Here is a 20,778-nt window from a genome sequence, read left to right as displayed (position 1 = left end):
TGTTATGCTCTGTTTTCCATTTAATGCATGTGGTACAGTGTTTTGGTTATTGTCTGGTAATGGTCCCGTTCCACTGGTTGTCCTTTTGTTGTGGCAGGACTTGACATGTCTTGCAGCCAGATTTGAGCTTGCTGGGGTTTCTCCAAGTAGGTATGAAAGTTTGTCCTTGTGGTGTATCCGATTAAAGTCTTTGTGATGGGTTGTGAAATGGGGATTTGTGCATAACTAGAGCATGTTATTAAAAAGTACAGTCCTGTTTCCACTTGATTTTGTGTGCATTAGGGGGACAGCCTGTGTTCTTTTGGTAGCCAGGTCTGTCTGTGTCTGCCCATCTCTATGGCGAGGTTATGTTCACTGAGTCTGTACACGGTCAGGACTTTTCTTAGTTTAGGGTCAGTGACTGTGCTCAGGTATTCTGCCAGTTTATATTCTCTGTTTAGGGACAGATAGCATTCCAATTTACTTTGTTGAGCTGTTGCTTCTGTCCAAAGTTTTAGATATTTTTCTTTTTGTGTTTTAATAATTTGATTTGGTCTAGCTGGAGTTTTGTTCTGGGGTTTAGCTAGAAATGTTTTAGATTGTAAAGTCAGCTCTAAGACCAACTGGCTAAGGGGGTTTCTCTCTGGGTCAACTTGTTGTATCTTAGGGCCAGGGCCGTTTCTAGGCATAGGCGGTCACTTAGGGCGCTACCTGCTGGGGGGTGGGGAGGGGATGCCAAAGAGGAGGCCGCTGCCATTTTCCCCAAACACCCCCCCCCCCCCCCCCCCCACTCCCACTCTCAGAACAGGCAGTGGTGGCTCAGTGGTTAAAGGCTCTGGGTTACTGACCAGAAGGTTGGAGGTTCAAGTCCCAACACTGCCAAAATGCCACTGTTGGGCCCTTGAGCAAGGCCCTTGACCCTATCTGCTCCAGGGGCACTGTATTATGGCTGACCCTGCACTCTGACCCCAGCTTAGCTGGGATATGTGAAAGCAAAGAAATTTCACTGTATATATGAAAATGTATAATGTGTGACAATACTAAAGGCTTTCTACCAGTCAAAAGTTTTGATACACTTGACTGAAATGTTTCTCATGATCTTAAAAATCTTTTGATCCGAAGGCGTTTGCTTAAACGTTTGAAATTAGTTTTGTAGACAAAAATATAATTGTGCCACCATATTAATTTATTTCATTATAAAACTAAAATTTAATAAAAAAAATAAAAAAAAGGTTTTGAAATTGATGACTTGGACCAAATAATAAAGAAAAGCAGCCAATAAGTGCCCAACATAGATGGGAACTCCTTCAGTACTGTTTAAAAATTATCCCAGGGTGATACCTCAAGAAGTTGGTTGAGAAAATGTCAAGAGTACATGTCTGCAAATTCTAGGCAAAGGGTGACTACTTTGAAGATGCTAAAATATAACACAGTTTTTGTTTAGTCACAACATAATTCCCATAGTTCCATTTATGTTATTCCATAGTTTTAATGACTTTACTATTATTCTAAAATGTGAAAAAAAATAATTATAATAAAGAATGAGTGTTTCAAAACTTTTGACCGGTAGTATATATATATATATATATATATATATATATATATATATATATATATATATATATATATATATATATATATATATATATAATATATATATATTATATCAGCGTTGACCCAAACCAGAAAGCTTTATTATTAATTAACAACATTAAAACATTTGATTTGAGGCAAATCATTTTCAAAAATCCAAAAAGACGATTGGCGGGAGATCTGGACCCAGAGGGATTTTATGAGACTCACCTGCAGATTGAACTCTTTAATAATGAATTAATCAAGCACACTGTCTCACGGAGAAAAAAACAACTTTGTAATTAAGCAGGCTGAGCATGCACAATCTTATATTTCTTGTAAATATATGAGGCTATATTATATTATATTCCTTATATTCCCACTAAAGTATTTAGTGACACTAGCTGACCTCAACATGCCTTTACAAAATAAAAACAAACAAGAGAGACTGTTATAAACATTTAATATGCATATATAGTATTTCATTTCCCAAAATAGCAAACCCTTGTGCACTGCATTCCTCTATTTAGTTTGTACAGCTGCCAGTAGAGGGTAGTGTAGCCTACAAACTCTTTGATCAATCCCAAGGTATAAAAGTGTATACCCTGAATAAGTTTACAACGTACAAAAAAGTACAGTACAGCACAGAAATGCATTGTTACCAGTGATCTTTTACATCATATAAGAATGACTATTTAAATTCATTTTTAATTTAAGGGCATCTCCACCAGAGCTCATATATGATATTTACATTTATGCATTTGGCAGATGCTTTTATCCAAAGCAACTTACAGTGCCCTTTTTACAGGGACAATCCCCCTGGAGCAACCTGGAGTTAAGTGCCTTGCTCAAGGACACAATGGTGGTGGCTGTGGGAATTGAACCAACAAACTTTTGCTTACTAGTTCAGTGCTTTAGTCCACTACGCCACCACCACCACTCCCTATGATATATAAATAGAGATGCCTAACTTAAATAAAGAGAATGTCACTTTGGATAAAAGTCTCAGCCAAATGACAAATTAATAAATAAGTAGATAGATAGTTGGCCTGTTTGTGTTCCAGTGTAGGAGGCAGGGGCGGACTAGCCATTGGGAGAACTGGGACTTTTCCCAGTGGGCCAGCAGCGAAACGGGCCACCACGTTATGCCGAACGGGCCACGACTGGCTGAAGAGGGCCGCAATATGCCGCAGGGGGCCACGATATAAAGAAAAAGACAGCGACACCCCCAAGCTCAACAACTTTTGGGCCGGTTTCTATGTGAAATCCAGGGCCAGTTTCTCTTCCCAGTCCGCCCCTGGTAGGAGGTCCAGACTCTTTGAATTGACATTGAAACAATGTTTCTCAGCTGCACTCTGTTTCTGTATTGAATGAATATTCTGTCCCATTCCTGTACATTAGTCTGCATATATTAGCACTCTCTCAAGTGAAATAGCATGCAGGAATGCTTCAGTGCCTCCCACAGTCTTGGCCGAAAATGACGTCACAAACTACACTAGCATTCCTCTTTCAACAAGTGTTACTGTTTATGCTTGATTTTTGCATTGTTCACAGAACTGGAGCATTTGTGACCAAGATTTACAGATTTCTGTGGGTGTTGTCGAGCTTTGCTGTCATCTAGACCAAGTGAACCTGAAAACAACAAATAGAAATTTGCACAATGTTTTGCAGAATCAAACTTTACTAGCAATAGGTCTATTTGTAAAAAGCATAGCATGGTACTTTTTTATTAGTATTACAATAATTAGATTTACTTGGATGATGAATGAGTTGTCTTTGGTGGATCTGAGACATTAGATTGCAGCTCTCATTTCATGGCGTACTTGACTGCTAAAGTTGTTGCCAAGCGTCTTTACAATGGAAACTGAACTGTAAACACAAGCCTGTTTAAATGACTCCTTGAAATTTCTAACACATTTGTGTCAGTGTTTGTTATGACATGGTGTCATGCTTGTGACACTTTTGCAAGACTTTGCCTAAAGAAAGGCAATAGCTGTCTCCCAGGCAACAGTTTTGCATGTTTAACATAGTAAACAGTGTTTGATCACTCTTTTTTCGTTTACATGTTTGAAGTATGCAGAAAACTTCCTTAAAATCCATAGACAAAATATGTTGCTTGTATATTGCTAAATGGGTGAATCTCACAAAAACGTGTCACAATGCAACCCAAAAAAAAAAAAAAAAAAAAAAAAAGGATATATATAATCCTATATAAATGTATATATAAATGTATATAACTCCTTTTCTGATATAATTATATTATAATTTGTATAATTTTTTATTATCGTTTAACTTTGGAGTATTATTGTATTTTTTATTCTTTTAAATGTATTGCATTTTTCTCATTGGTAATTTTCATTATATTCTATTAGTATTACTGTAAAAAAAATAATATATATATATATATATATTTTTTTTTTAAAAAAATCCTGTATCACCCTGTATAACCCAGTATGTTTTTTTTTTTTTTCATTTAAATCAGCACAAGTTAATAGCAGTAAATACTACCACAATATATATATATGTTTTACAATTTAAATCAAATCCCTTTATTGTCACTCAACCATATACAGTACATAAGTGCAACAGTGGGTGAAAGTCTTTGGTGCGGTTCCAAGCAATATAGCAGTATGACAATTACAATAAACATCTGATTTACACATAACACAGATTACACATCTCGTTACACAACACAATATACAATATACACCTAATAATATACAGTATACAGCATACACAAAATAAGAAGACTGTATACAATAAAAATACACTGTGCTAATAAATCCCCCCCCCACCCCCCATGTAATCAGTGGAAATAAATATAAAGTGCTGTGTTGACATTCAGCTGTCGGTTGATAGTCAGTTGCCAGTGTGTTATTAAGAGAAGTATAAAATGTGAGTCCAGTCTGAGGCTAATAATACATTTACATAAAATATAACTATTTTCTTTTTCTTCACATTACAGTAATGAGAATGGGAATTTTTGCATTATGAAATTAGAATGTTTAAAATAAGCTTAAGTTTATTTTAAGTATAATTAGATTTATTTTTATTGATTTAATGAATTAATTTATTAATTTAATGAATTTAATTAATTCATCAATTTTGGGCTGAAAAAAATCTTTTAAGTAAAATATTATTTATTTATTTATTGGGCTGAAATATGACATGGACATGTTCTTTATGGGTTTTGTTTGAGTCTCATTAATATAAATTTGACTGTATTACATTAAAATAATCCTCTAATATAATTTTTATGATTTTAAAAACGGCTAAATTGGTGAATCTCACAAAAACCTGTCCAGGACATATTGCACCACAAAATCAAAAAGAAAAAAAAAAAAATAAGTATATATAAGTTTATAATTATATTATAATTTGTATAATTCATATTATTGTTTAAATTTTGAGTTTTTTTTTATACTGTAAAGTTATTGCATTTTTCTTATTGGTTGTTTTAACTGGTATTATGTTAAAAAAATATATTCCTATTTCATCCTGTATTATTATTATTATTATTATTATTATTAATTTAAATCAGCACAAATTAAAGGCAGTACTACAAATACTACCATAATGTATACATGTTTTAAAATTTAAATAATATATAATTACTTTTTTGCATTAATGAGAATTCGATTTTTTTGCTTTACGAAATTTGACTTTTTGGGGGAAATGTGCATAATTTTCATTAAAATATTGTACAAATCTAAAAAATCTTAATGGACAGCTTCATTTTCTATCATTTCAAGCAAACTTTCTATCGTTTGTTTTTAGGTGCAATGTAAACTTGTTCTTGATAAGTTTTGTATGAGTCACCCAACATTTGCTCAAATATGAATTTACTGCCCTACACGTTTCCCCCCTTACAGTCATTGTTCATTTGATTTACCTGCAACAGAAAGTTCATTTCTAGCCCAGCAACTGCATGACTAGTTACGACAGACTTTTCCTCTTTTGGCAGAATACCGTAGTCCAGCTGTCAGCAGGATTCACAAACGTCTGTTTGAACCCCCTCAGCTGCTAAACACTACGACAGACTGAGCACATAGGTTAAAATTAGCTCTTAGTCAACACACCACTTCACGGTCCAGAACATAAAGCAGTGCTGGGTCTCCTCCGACCGGCCCAACTGTCTCTCTCCCCTGTTTATCTCAACCTGAACATTGTAAAGAACTTACAGCAATCAGATCTGACCACCTCTACCTCCCTTCTTATTGGTCATACTCTCTCCCACACTCTTTCTCTCTCTATCCTAAGTCATTCAGATTCCTCCGACTTGGATAGAAGACAACAGAGTTCTCACAGACTGATAGTACTTGAACAGTCGCTGTGCTGATTGTAGGAACCAGCAAGGAGAAAGAAAGAGCTTCCTTGTGATGGTTTATTTCAGGAGCAGATGGGCTAAAGTGGACATTACGTATGTTAAAGACACTTTTTTAAAGACTTCACTGACTTTGACAAAGTCGGCGTCTTTGAGCTGTTACCTGTAATTTGGGACCACTTGAAAAGGTACGTCTTACACTTCTATAAACATGAGGTTTTTTGATAATATATATAAACTGCTAGAAATAATTTTCACAAAATAAATATTGAAATGGTTTTGTTCATTTCGATCTTTGTTTAGATTATCAGAGTTTTAAACCTTAAAATGCAATGATTTGTATGTTTATGAGGGATTTTCATAATATTGAAAGTCTGGGACAAGGCTGAAACAGTCAAATCTATACATAAAAGACATTTGAAAATTACCAAAAATAAATGATGAAGAACTAATAAAAACGTTCCAGTTCCGTTTTAATCAGACCCTTATATTACAAAAAAAAAAAAAAAAAAGTGAAATCTGTTTGTTTTAATAAACTAATCCACTAGGACATGAAAGTGCATGAATCTAAAAAACACCCTTATGTTTTAAATTATATTAATTGTATAAGTGATGGTTGTGTGTTATATATGCAAAGATTTCGCAGCTTGTTGAGGACAGGTGTCCCATAACTTTGCTAAGACTTTTCTAAGACAAAACTTTAGCCTGGGAGACAAAAAAATGGGCAAAAAAAATCCCATAGACTTACACTGAAAGAGGGACCCAGCCATTTCTTGAGACTGGAATATCATAGAGAAATGGAGGTGACCCCTTTTGACTTGAGCCCACTCAGAACACCTTAATGACGCACTAGCCACCACCCACAACACCCTCCAGAATTTTGCACGAGCAAGCACCACTCATATTTTCTTTCAAAAATATAAAAATCAAGTTTTATTTCATGTTTATGTAGATGGTTGATTCTAACATGTGAGAGGATTATTCAAGAGTTTATAGCCTGACTTCATTATGAGTAAGGGCTGCTTTTAGGAAACGCTTCGTCAGATTGCACTTGCGCAAGAGGAGTTCCTTTACCATGGACTCTGGGGAACAGAGGATAAATCAGCAATGCTTGGCAATGTTACAGCACTTTGATGTCCACTGTGACCTTGATTATTTCAAGATTTAAATCTGCCTGTGTGAATTAATATGCTCCCTGAACTTTGATGAGGTCTATCTAAACATTTCAGTTTGAGGTGGACATGAAGTCTACTGCAGACATGTTACACTCATGTGAGAAACGAGAGAGGTAATAGAATAGTTAAAGTCCAGAATGCTTTGGACTCTGGAAGAACATTACAAATAATGCTGGAATTTGACTCTGTAAGTTATCAATATGTTTGACTGTACTACTGTAAAAAGAACAATACAAGGCCATAAAAATAACAGTATCCATAACAGTAGTCCATATGACTCATGCAGTACGGTATATCCCAAGTCTTCTGAAGACAAATGACAACATTATGTGAGGAACAGACAGAAAGTTAAATCGTTATTTGCTGAAAATGTTCACCTCACACAACAGAACACATCACAGCTGCACACAAGAGAACGGAACTTACTAAACATGTCTGAAGAGTTTGTAGTTGAAGAATTGATGCATTTCTATGCCCAGCCTTATTTTTTTGAACGTTTTGGACCGGTGCCAGTTCACAGTGGACGGAGTTACCCGCAGGATGCCGAAAATAGAAAACAAGCAATCGATATAATGTACCGTTCATCACGGCTGGTTAGGACAAAAACTCTGATTACCATAGAAAATAAAAATTTGATTGTGTGTTGTTTGCCATCAGGTTAGGAAACGGTGTAACTGTGGCTGCCTGTAGGTCAACAGTTTCACTAAATAATACATTAGATTTCAGTTTGCTTCTCATCAAATCTTATTGTATGCTTTCATAACAATCACAAGTCTCATGGAATAATTTATTAGACTTCTGAATTATACTTTTGTGTTCTTTTGAAGCTTGAAGAGGTGGTCACCATAAACTGCTATTGTATGACATCACTGAGCACAAAATGTTTTCACAATTTCCACATTTGTGTTAAGAAAAATAAAGGGTCATATATGATTATAACAACAGAGGGGTGAGTAAACAATGACTGAATTTTCATTTTTGGGTGAACTATCCCTTTAAAGAACAAATTAAACAATAATGTTATCTGTATTATCAGAGTAAATGGATATTTAGACAAGTAACTGTTTTAGAACAAAAGTACACAGATATTTTTCTCTGTTGATATGGACAGTGGAAATCAGAAACATTTCATGCCACCAAATATTCCTATTTAAGAACCATAAGAGGCATTTACTGTATGTCGCTTTGAGCATATTATTTATTAAAATCAGTTTAAAAGTTTGCTTTAACTTAGTTGCTGTTGTTCACTTTGGTAAGCAATGCAGTCAAATTTTTTCACTGTTTTCTAAAATGTGCTCAACTATCCGCTGACTCAAACATCAACAATTAAGTACTGTGGTCACTGGAGACTTAGCTTTTGAAAATAGTGTCTGATTTCTTACATGCCTCTCTCTCTTTCCCACTGGAATGATTAGCCAAATATTTCCCTTGAATCATCGGCCGCAGTTAGTGTCTGTGTCACTGCTCAACTAACGGCTAGTGATAAGACACGACCCATGACATCAGCTCTAATTCAGCACCGCAGTGTGAGAAACAACAACATCTACTTCTACCGTCGGTCCTCACCATCGTTATGCCAACAACACATACTGTTTGTTTAGTTAATTTAGTTAATTTATGTGTTTTGGTTATTTTAACTTAAAAAGCACATAGGACCGAGATATTAAACTCAATGCATCGCTATTGGTAGAATTTATTAAAGGTATTACTTTGGTTTTTGGACATGAACCATGGTATAAATAAAATTATTATTATATTACCCTAGTTTTCAGGCAGGTACCATGGTATATGTAAAAAGAACCATGGTATTACCATGGTATTTGGACATGAACCATGGTATAAATAAAATTATTATTATATTACCCTAGTTTTCAGGCAGGTACCATGGTATATGTAAAAAGAACCATGGTATTACCATGGTATTTGGACATGAACCATGGTATAAATAAAATTATTATTATATTACCCTAGTTTTCAGGCAGGTACCATGGTATATGTAAAAAGAACCATGGTATTACCATGGTATTTGGACATGTGCCATGGTATAAATAAAGAGTATCATGATATCACCTTGGTCTTTGGAGATGTACCATGGTATATGTAAAAAGTACCATTATATTACCATGGTGTTTGGACACGCACCATGTTATATGTAAAAGTACCATGGTATTTGGACATGTAATATGGTATAAATAAAAAGTATCATGATATTACTGAGGTTTTTGGACATGTACCATGGTATATGAGAAAGTACCATGATTTGGGACACATAATTTGGTAACTGAAAAAGTACTATGGTATTTGGACACGTACCATGGTATAAATAAAGAGTATCATGATAGTACCTTAATTTTTGGACATGTACCATGGTATAAATAAAAAGTATCATGATATCACCATGTTTTTTGAATATATACCACGGTATTACCATGGTTTGGGGACATGTCATTTGGTAACTGTAAAAGTACCATGGTATTTGGACATGTACCATGGTATAAATAAAAACTATCATGATATTACTAAGGTTTTTGGACATGTACCATGATATATTTAAAAAGTTTCATGATATTACCATGGTATTTGGACACGTACCATGGTATTACCCTGGTTTTTAGGCAGGTACCATGGTCTATGTAAAACGTATCATGGTATAAATAAAAAGTAGCATGATATTTCCATGATTTTGTAATATGTACCATGGTATTACTATGGTTTTGGGTCACATAATTTGATAACTGAATAAAGTACCATGGTATTACCATAGTATTTGGACATGTACCATGAAATTACCAATGTTTCTGAACACATACCTTGGTATTAATTAAAAAGTATCATGTTAGTACCATGGTTTTGGGACACTTACTATGGGACATGTAAAAAGTACAGTATTACCATGTTTTTTTTTTTTGGGGGGGGGGGGGGGGACATATATCATCATATTACCATTCTTTTTGGACACTTACCATGGTATGAATAATGTACCTTGGAGTATTTGTATATGGTTATCATGCAGTACCATATGTGTTAGCACCATGGTGTTACTGTCAGATACCATCACTACACCATGGTACAGACACATTTTTAATGGTTATACAACTGCTTTTTTCCTATTTGGATGCAAATTTAAAGTATCTATGAATAGGAATGTGTTTTTTGATCATAGCATGTATAAATCTGCAGATATACCACTATAAACACACAAAGTAAGGTGTGTTCATTTATTAGTGGAATTTTCAGTTGCGTTTCCACACAGACATCAACAGAAACCTGATTTCATCTATGTGTGAACTGTTAAGCTCTTCACCTGTTAGTACTTGAGGCTGTATAGCATCTGTCTGCACTCCTTCAGGAAGGGTGTGTTTCTCTAAAAGTGACACAGCCGTGGGATGCAGAGTTAACCTTATATCATTACAGCCAAACTCTCTGGTGAAGTCATCTCTGTACTGCAGCCCACACCTATTGTCAGAGAAGACTACGGCAGTGAGCCAAACGCATTACTGCAGACACTGAGAGATCTGGAGTCTCTGACGACTTCACGCTTTTACTCTAGATCTCTTCCAGATCAACAAGCAGAACTCGTAGATTTCGTTTTCTGATGGATTCGTTTTGACATCCTACAAATTTGGACAGTTGCTCACAGATTGTTTAATGAAAGCTCAGGAGACATAATGAAGTTCTCACTGAGACCATTGTGGACATACACGTCTCTTGAAGAAAAGCATGTGAGATTACTGCAGTCTTTTTTCCCAGAAGGACCATCTGAGAAGCAGGAGACTTAAGCAAATGTCTCCTTTCACTTGCCATTTAATCACACTGCGGTCTCGGAGAAACAATTAAGATGTTAAAGAGTCTTTACTTTGTCCTACTTTTACAGTATGAGAGCAATGACATCATCTTCCTCCCATCAGAAAGGCATGTGTTCATCTGGTCTGAGGTCATGCGTCCACTCCAGAGCAGAACCATGTGGCGATAATAAAATATGCTTTTCAGTTACATTTATTCAATCACAACCAGGCAGCACCAAAGAGAATGCAGTTATATAACTGACTCTCAAAGTGCGTATGAGAGTATCGCTGAGGTTATTACAAAACATATTTCTCATTCTAGGTCAACAGATGTCTTTGTGAAGGAGGGGAATCTGAAGGAGACATTTGAGCAATGGAAAATATGTTCTAGATAGCAAAGGTGTTCCTCAGAAATGCCACATCACACTGATACAGTCTTTGCTGACTACACCGCTTGCATCTACCAAAGAATATTGCATACTGGATTTTTACATTTTCAGAATCTGAGAAGTTATTGCCGCCATGAGGGTGTTGTGGGTGGTTGCTTTGGAGTTCGGAGTGGTTGTTAGCATACTGCTATCCGATTGCTAGGGAGTTCTGGATGGTTGCTCGGTGGTTACTTATACTGTCTCAAGTCAAATGAGCCCATCCCCACATCTCTGTGATATTCTGGTATCTAACTCTCTGATTTTTTTGTTTTTGTCATTTTAGCATTCTCCAGGTTAAAACTGTAAGTCTGATCACATCTCCTCAACAAGCCGCATGATTTTATGTATCATTCTTGTCTATAGCACAAACCATGTGGGTTGATTTATGCAACAGAGTTTAATACTTAGGGGTTTGTAGAAATCCCTAATCCTATGTGTAAGCAATAGTAATAGTAAGCAATAGCTTGCCTAAAAAAACATCACTGTTAAATTAATATTGCCCTTTAGAACAATGTGGATTCTGGGTGGTAGATACCACGTTCATCTGTACAAACAATAGTACGCAAGTATAAACAGCATGGGACCACGCAGCCATCATACCGCTCAGGAAGGAGACGCATTCTGTCTCCTAGAGATGAATATAGGAAGAAGCCACTGCTCCAAAACCACCATAAAAAAGCCAGAGTACAGTTTGCAAGTGCACATGGGGACAAAGATCTTACATTTCGGAGAAATGTCCTCTAGTCTGCTGAAACAAAAACTGAACTGTTTGGCCATAATGACCATCGTTATGTTTGGAGGAAAAAGGGTGAGACTTGCAAGCTGAAGAACACCATCCCAACCGTGAAGCATGGGGGTGGCAGCATCATGTTGTGGGGGTGCTTTGCTGCAGGAGGGACTGGTGCACTTCACAAAATAGATGGCATCATGAGGAAGGAAAATGATATGGATATATTGAAGCAACATCTCAAGACATCAGCCAGGAAGATAAAGTTCGGTCACAAATGGGTCTTCCAAATGGACAATGACCCCAAGCATACCTCCAAAGTTGTGGCAAAATGGTTTAAGGACAACAAAGTCAAGGTATTGGAGTGGCCATCTCAAAGCCCTGACCTCAATCCAATAGAAAATTTGTGGGCAGAACTGAAAAAGCATGTGTGAGCAAGGAGGCCTACAAAACTGACTCAGTTACACCAGTTCTGTCTGGAGGAATGGGACAAAATTCCAGCAACTTATTGTGAGAAGCTTGTGGAAGGATACCCAAAACATTTGACCCAAGTTAAACAATTTAAAGGCAATGCTACCAAATACTAACACAGTGTATGTAAACTTCTGACCCACTGGGAATGTGATGAAAGAAATAAAATCTAAAATAAATCATTCTCTCTACTATTATTCTGACATTTCACATTCTTAAAATAAAGTAGTGATCCTAACTGACCTAAGACAGGGAATGTTTTCTATGATTAAATGTCAGGAATTGTGAAAAAATGAGTTTAAATGTATTTGGCTAAGGTGTATGTAAACTTCTGACTTCAACTGTAATACAATATTATTTAGCAGATTGAGCAAAAATCGATTAGCACACGTAATTTTTCTGGTTTCACTTTGCATGTAAACTTTAGAAGTCTTAACGGCTTATCCAGTGCGTGCAAGTGTTGTGCTCATAGCCGTTTACGTTTCGACATCAAAAGCAGAGAATAATAAGTCTCATATAATCGCAGGTTTCTTATGTTGTCAATTTTTTTTGGAATAAGCTGGTTTCTGATAGTTATGAGCATCTCGCTTTGCATGTGATCATGCTCAGTGTGCAACTTGCTGCTCCTCTTTCAGCTCTTTCTTAATGTCGGCATAAATAAATCAACATGTTTGATGTACTGTAGCACCGGGACATGACACCTTTGTTTGGCAAACTCGACAAGCTGTAACACTACAATCTACTTGCCGTTTACAATGATCTTCGAGCTCTCAACTCGCTTATGTACAGGGGCGGAATAGCCATCAGGAGAACTGAGACTTTTCCCGGTGTGCTGGCTGCGTAACGGTTCCGCTATATGCCAAAGGGAACAGTGAAACACACTGCCACAACCCCACCAGCGCAAAACATGAGTGTCATGTCATTGACCCTTGTAAACCAAGAAAGATCAGCCATTATCTATTGTTAAAGATATAGTTCACTCAAAAATGAGATGTTTTCTAAAAATCTTCATTTGTGTTCAGCAGAAGAAAGAAAGCCATACACATCTGGGATGGCATGAGGGGGAGTGAATGATGAGAGAATTTACATTTTTGGGCCAACTATTAATTTAAGGTCCCTGTTCCAATTGAAGTACTCTATTACGGAGTTAAAACTGTATCGACAAGAGGTGAATTTAAAGGCAGTAGTACTGTGTGACTCCCTTTTGAACTCTCGCATAAAACATCACTCCAGTTTCTCATCAGGTGCCATTTTAAACTAGGCCGCAGTTTATGATTCCTATTTTTATGTGCACTCTACAACCTCTCTACAGTGTGTCCTCTATCTCTCACTCTTGCATGCTCTCTCTCTTTCCCATTTAGGGTGACACATTTATTAGATTAAGTTTGTAGACCTTCAATAGAAAAGCATTGTTATGGCAGCACTGGGCTACTACTCAGAATCTAAATGCTTGTTGAATGACAAAACGCTGGAATTCTGTATGAATTTGGGTACTACCTTTCCAATATGATAGATAGACAGACAGACAGACAGACTGACAGACCTTAATTAAACACATTAATAAGCAAGGTAAATCCCTGTGGACTTCAAACTCAAATTATACCAAACAAACTCAGTCAGAAATGTGACTTGTATAATGTTTCTTCTTGTCTCACCTATCTCCCTCTCTCTATCTCACTGGGAGTATAGATGTCTTCCCAGATATACAAATAGTTCTTATGTGTTGAAATTATTGCCGCATGATGAGTTTAATTTTGGCAATCATATTATCAACACTAATGCAATGCTTCTGTGTCTGCCAGATAGAATCCCTGAATGTGAGTTTCTCTGCCCTTATTTAGTCAAAATGTAGTTTTATTCGCATGGCTAAATAAAATTCTGTTTTAAAAAAGCTTTTTCCTCAAGGACTGGAGACGGGGGAAAATAGAGTGAAAAGTCCCTTTCACACTTTTAAGAGCCCTCCAAAAATGTGGCACTGGTATATAGTATATCTACTATAATATATCAGAATATGTCCAATTTTTATGTTGATAAATGTTGGTATGTTGATTTTATTTGATATCAGAATACATAGCTATGTTTTAGTTACATCATATACCCGCAGTGACTGGATCTTGGTAACCAGTCAAAGCTTGACCCCTTGAGAGCCATGCAAAACATAACGGCTATGTAACGTTTTAAACGTTAAATTGGGGTTGTGGGAGTGTGAAAATGTCCAGTTTTCCTAACGCGAGTAGAACGTTATTTCATTGATATTCTTACAACGTTTTCCAAACTGTACATTGTGGCTGTGGGAGTGTGAAAATGTCCAGTATTCTTATATAAATCGAACGTTATTTAAAGGTTTGCATGAAGCATTCATGAAAATGTGAAAACTTCCCAAAAAGTTTATTTGACGATTTTTCCGTTTTTACTCTTAGAAAACAAAGTATCAAGACAAAAATGTAGTTTAAAGAATGTACGAACAATGTTGCACTTTGAATATTTTCTTCTAACATTGTGAGAACTTTTAATGAATACTAATAATGTTTTAAGGATGTTCCATTAACATTATTTTAACAATTTTTGTTCCTAACCTTTACATAACATTAGACAAAGTTGTTGGAATGTTCCTTGTATGTGGGTAATATTTTTTTTAAAGAATGCAAAACAAATTTAATGGTCTTGAAAGTAGGCTTCATCTACATTATGACAAATAAAAAAAGTATATATTTTTTTCTTTATATTGTGGACTGAAAGTTAAGGTGGCAATGCTTGGTTTGGCATGAGCCAGCTTTTGTGTTCCCAAATTAGCCATACAGTTATGCCAATGTGCCAGTGTTTGAGTGTGTGTCTATGTGTGTGTGTGTGTGTGTTAGTTTGTCAAGCTGTTGCAGTGTCCACCACCAAAAATAAACAAAGTGCTAACGATGCTCACCCACCTCCGCTGAAAATACCCCAAGAATCTGAGGAATTAACTATCACTGCAAGCAACTGCTGTTCATTTACAGCAATTTGTCAATCTTAATTTCTCTAGAGACTTACATGTAATAAAACCTGTAGCTGTGAAGTTAAACAACCTTTGGCATGTGCCGAGATCTGATTGGCAGATAAAGTTTTCCTGGTGTATCCGGTGCACATGTGTGGACTTCTCTATAAATACCATTCAATTTCAGCACTGAGCAGCTGTGTGGAGCGCACAGGGAGTTCTTGAGAAGTGAGGTAGATATTCTCGGTTTATGTTGAAGATAAACCTTCATTTATATGCACCCAGCTGCCTCAGCCACTAATAATAACCGAGCTAAGGTCACCCAAAAACTGTCAGGCATTATCATGTTCCTATAAATGCACCCTTTCTCAAATTAGAGCACTGGCGTTTGTGAATAACAGTATAATAGGTTCAACTCGCATCTAAATCACTGCTTGGATGTTGGATGAACAGTGTCGCTGTGTCAGCAGTTACGGTCTTACTTTGGATTTTGTTATAGCCGACAGGATGACTGTCACTTTTTGTGTATACATGTATTTTTGCTATTTTGAACTGTGATTAAATGTCATAACAGAGGAGAATGGCTTGCACAGTAAATCAAAGTCACAATCAAAATGAAAACACGTCCATGGCTGCAACGATGCAAAGCTTTGCTATTTATAACGTAAGCACTAAAGATCAGCTGCCAGGGTTTTCCCATCTTTGGTTAAATACTGGTTTCATCAGATTTACAAGATCGCAAAATATCTGGATAACACCGTGACCCCTTTCCAGGGGCCTGAGACTACGGCAAGCATCACTATTACAATACTATTTCTCATATTTAAAGTTAGAGATTTGAACTAACCCCTAAACCTAAGTAGTATACTTGGGAATGTAACTTGCACCGCTTACAGACATGCATGATACTTCCATTCATGTGGCTTGTTGACATAAGGTGTGATGTTACGTTTTTCTAAGCCATCGGATTTAAGATTTTTGCCTGGTGGATGATAAAACGGGTGACCTGACTCATATCTAATGATCAGAATAGAGACTTGAGAGTGGGCTCCTTGCAACCACCCAGAACAAGGTAACAACCACTTAGCAACAACCTAGCAATCACCCAGAACACCCAAGCAAGCACATATTAATGTGCTAAAAACCTCTCAGAACACCAGCAGCAGTTTGATGGCTTCAGAGCTAAGAGACGTGTACCAAAAGTCCAATTTTAGTCTTTAAAAAACACATACTAAGGGCTCTATTTTCGTGAGTGCACAAAGCGCTTGTGCAACGTCTTATCCAATTTTCGTGAGAGCGCGAATTGTAAGTGCAATTTTCGTGCCAGCACTTGTGGGCGTGGCCGTGTTTGCGCTATCTGTGAGTGTATGTGCGCAAACTGTGGGTGTATTGTATATTAATGAAGTGGCGCAAAGTGCAATTTGCTATTTTCCTGAGAAATAAGTAATTGCGCTAAGACGTTTCAAAAGGATGTCGGTTTTCAATGCAAAGTCTAAATTCAGTTCCTGCATTTGCAGTTTGGAGATTCCACCTGCAGGTGGTAATAAAGTTCATGTCCAAACTCTGAAACTATAGTGGAACATCAAATTATGTCCATGACGATCACTGTTGTAGACATTTTAATGAAACAAATATTTATGATATTTATGTTAAACTATCTAAAGGTCATGGTATATTTTTCAATTATTATTATTATTATGTTTATAATTGCAATTGTATTTATGATCTAATTTTATTGGTATTTTTCCACCTGTTGTCGTAGAGTGATTTTTAAGTCACTGCAAAAGGTGGAAGAATTCGAACAGAGTGAAATATTTGGATTTGGTATGATTTTTTTTTTTTTTTTTGACCACTTCATTTTCATTTTGTTTGAAGTGTTATTTGAATTTAGAAATATTTTGGTTCAGTTTTTTTCGTTTTTCAATCAATTAAATTACATTTTTCAAAATCCAAACCGACCGGTAGAAGTGAAGTGCGTTCGAGTACAATCACTGTTAATACTAGCCGTGTCAGTAGATGAAAATTATTAATAATACTTACATTCTCTATAAATTAGTGGAGCGTAAATCCAAATCCTGACAAGAACCAAATTTTCCATGTGTATAAAACGAGCGTCACTAGAAATATGCCAGACATTCAAGGACGCAGTAAATGCACAAAACAATGTGAGTCCATATTTCTATTCTTCTAATTCATTACATACAGCCAATTTACACTACCAACTTCATACGAATGTGCTGTCTTTGTTTATATCGCTGGTGCTTGAGGGAATGGACTTTATAATAGGATGCAGACAGTGCCGGAGAAAAACCTCAGAATTAAATTGCACTTGACCCAGCCCATTAACGCTTTGCACGTGCAGTTTCGCCAAACCCACTTGCACCTAGACTTAGCGCATAATTGCAAGAAAATACCAGAACTTCATGGCCATGCTCATTGAATTTGCGTGTATGACTTAAGGCATATGCGGTTAGTGCTAGTGCTCTTAAAATAGGGCCCTAAATGTTCACATCATAATTGAAACTTTAATGGTTCTTTTCACAACCTAAATTCAAACTTATCCAGTAAAATTTTGACTACATGGCTTTTTTTTTTAATGGCTGTTCAAGTCATAATTTTAACTTTGGCTATAAAGTCCAATTTCCTTATTTATAAATCACTTTAGATGAAAGTGTATCCTAGTTGAACACATGTAAATGTAGCTATAAAGTTTTACCAAAAGCTTCATTCTGCGTAGAGTAATAATCAAATGCTCATTTTAGTGATGCCTCGATGTATCAGCCGATAAAAGCAAATATTTGTGCTATCAGACAGCGGCCGATTGTTTAAAAACAGCCGATGATCAGGGCTGATTTTATCTTGTCAAAAGAATGCGGACAATTAGCCTACAACTTGTGCTGTGTGTGTTAAAAAAATGTCTCGTGTGGAATAACTTTGAATTGGTTGACATCAGTGATTTGAAACAAGGTAGGCTAAAAAAGGAGAACCACCAAACTATCTATATCAGTCGTTCTAAATAACTGGATATCGGTATCGGCACACAAAGTTTGTATCCCTAGCTCATATGTGTAAGATTTGTTCTATTTAACCGTCCTCGTGCCCTAGTGCAAAATTCAACATATTGGGCACATACTGTATTGTTTTAGTTATAAGTTTTGATGAATGCACTGGTTTTTAAACTTTTACTGCCTTTCGTTTCGCATGCAGTGATGAGAATATAGACCTTGTGAGATGTGTGGGTAATGAGAGATCATCCTCTGACAACAGATGTGACTGTAACAGGTCAGATAGGTTCAATGTGAGATAATTCGGGAGGCAGTTCATACACTGTTTATCAAAAATCTGTTGTCATAGATGAGCTCAGGGATTACATAAAGATCTCTCTCTCTCTCTCTCTCTCTATCTCTCTCTCAGGGAAATCCCCTCTTAAAATCTGCATGGGAACATGAGAAACAAGGCAATCGCAGATTAGCTACAAGGACAAACTAGATATTCAACTATTACTATAGCTCAAGACTGCACACCTTTGTATTAGCTTCTTTGTATTTATATTAACAATTTGTATTATACAGATTTTTAAAAATCACCGTATGACAGACAGAAACGTGTCATTAAAATAGTTGTAAATGCACAAAATAGTTCACCCAAAAATGAAAATTCCCTCATACACAACACAACACTCAACACAACACAAACGAAGATTTTTAGAAGAATATTTCAGCTCTGTTGGTCCATACAATGCAAGTGAATGGTGGACGGAACGCACATAAAAGCACATAAATGCAGCATACAAGTAATCCATATGACTCCAGTGGTTAAATCCATGTCTTCTGAAGTGATATGATTGGTGTGGGTGTGAAGCAGGTCAATATTTAAGCTCTTTATTACTATAAATCTCCACTTTCACTTTCACGTTCTTCTTCTTTTCTTTTTGGTGATTCGCATTCTTCATGTATATCACCACCTACTGAGCAGGGAGGAGAATTTATAGTAAAAAAGGACTTAAATATTGTTTCTCGCCCACACCTATCATATAACTTCAGAAGACATGGATTAAACCACTGGAGTCATATGGATTACTTATATGCTACCTTTATATGCTTTTTGAGCTTCAAAGTTCTGGCCACGATTCATTGCAATGTATGGACCTACAGAGTTAAGATATTCTTTTAATAATCTTCATCTGTGTTCAGCAGAAGAAAGTCATACACGTCTGGGATGGCATGAAAGTGAGTAAATGACGAGATACATTTATTGTTTGGGTGAACTATCCCTTAAACTGCGTTATTGTATGACCTAAAATTGAGTCCATTCAGTTAAAATTAAGTAGAAACAACATCATTCAAGTGTAGTTGCATCTAGTTACCTTAACTTAAATAGTTACGTTTATTTTATATGATCACCAAGTTAAGTGAAGGTAATTCTGAAAGCACAAGTTTTTGAGGCGCAAGTTTTACTCAGATCAATTGAGGGAATGTTTTCTTCTTATTAAGGCTTTTTATGTAGCTCGTGTGGAGGCTCAAGCTATTCTCTGCGGCATCCACGCACAACTCACCACGCGCCCCTCCGAGAGCGAAAACCACATTATAGCGACCACGAGGAGGTTACCCCATATGACTCTATCCTCCCTAGCAACCAGGCCAATTTGGTTGCTTAGGAGACCTGGCTGGAGTTACTCAGCACGCCCTGGGATTCGAACTCGCGACTCCAGGTTTGTTAGTCAGCGTACTTGCTGAGCTACCCAGGCCCCCCTAAAAATATGATTATTATGTTTCTGCTCCAATCCATTGTTGAGATGTAATCATTTGAATGCAAAGTGATTAAAATGATAGAGCAGGTCACATTTTATTGTCTTATAAAGCATGACACGTGCTCTGTGATGTTGTCTCAGGTGTATCTGTAGGTGACGCTCATCACACTGTTGTTTTCACATCCAGGTGAAGATGAGGTCCAGGACCAGCGATACGGAGGGGCCAGAGAACAGACCTCTCAAACCGCCCGCTAAAATCCACAACACAGAGAAGGAAGGAAGCATACAGGACCTGATGAAGAAGAAAAGCAAAGCTCAGAAGGAGAAAGAGACCAGTGAAGAGAAGCTTAATGTGTCTGGGACTTTGAAAAGACCGCAGAGCCCTCATGAAATACAGCAGAGAAAAGCTGGACTGATGGATCTGTCTAAAGAAGATCTCGTTCATCTACTGGGAGTCATGGAGGGAGAAGTTCAGGTGAGACCGTCTACAGTGACTACACATTGTCATTTAATGTTATGGTTTCTAGTGTCTGCCAAAATACCATAGTTTAAACTTTCTGTAAAATTAAGGTTCTGTTTGTTAACATTAGAAAATGCAT

General features: G+C 36.6%; 1 protein-coding gene across 2 annotated transcripts in view; it reads left to right on the top strand.

The window, feature by feature from the left end:
- Window positions 1–5,676: 5,676 nt before the first annotated feature.
- Window positions 5,677–20,778, top strand: part of LOC127409603 (filamin-A-interacting protein 1) — a 29,175-nt gene continuing 14,073 nt past the window's right edge. Inside the window, exons 1-2 of one of the 2 annotated variants that reach the window (XM_051644280.1) lie at window positions 5,677–6,063; window positions 20,367–20,654. In XM_051644280.1, the coding sequence (XP_051500240.1) occupies window positions 20,373–20,654 (282 nt within the window). In that variant the 5' untranslated portion in view covers window positions 5,677–6,063; window positions 20,367–20,372. The remainder of the gene's footprint in view (window positions 6,064–20,366; window positions 20,655–20,778) is intronic. The other variant, XM_051644279.1, reaches the window with a different exon arrangement.

Source organism: Myxocyprinus asiaticus, chromosome 19 (genome assembly GCF_019703515.2).
Source record: "Myxocyprinus asiaticus isolate MX2 ecotype Aquarium Trade chromosome 19, UBuf_Myxa_2, whole genome shotgun sequence".
NCBI classification, from domain to species: Eukaryota; Metazoa; Chordata; class Actinopteri; order Cypriniformes; family Catostomidae; genus Myxocyprinus; species Myxocyprinus asiaticus.
The sequence above is the reverse complement of the archived record's forward strand: the minus strand, read 5'-3'. Positions and strand labels throughout refer to the sequence as shown.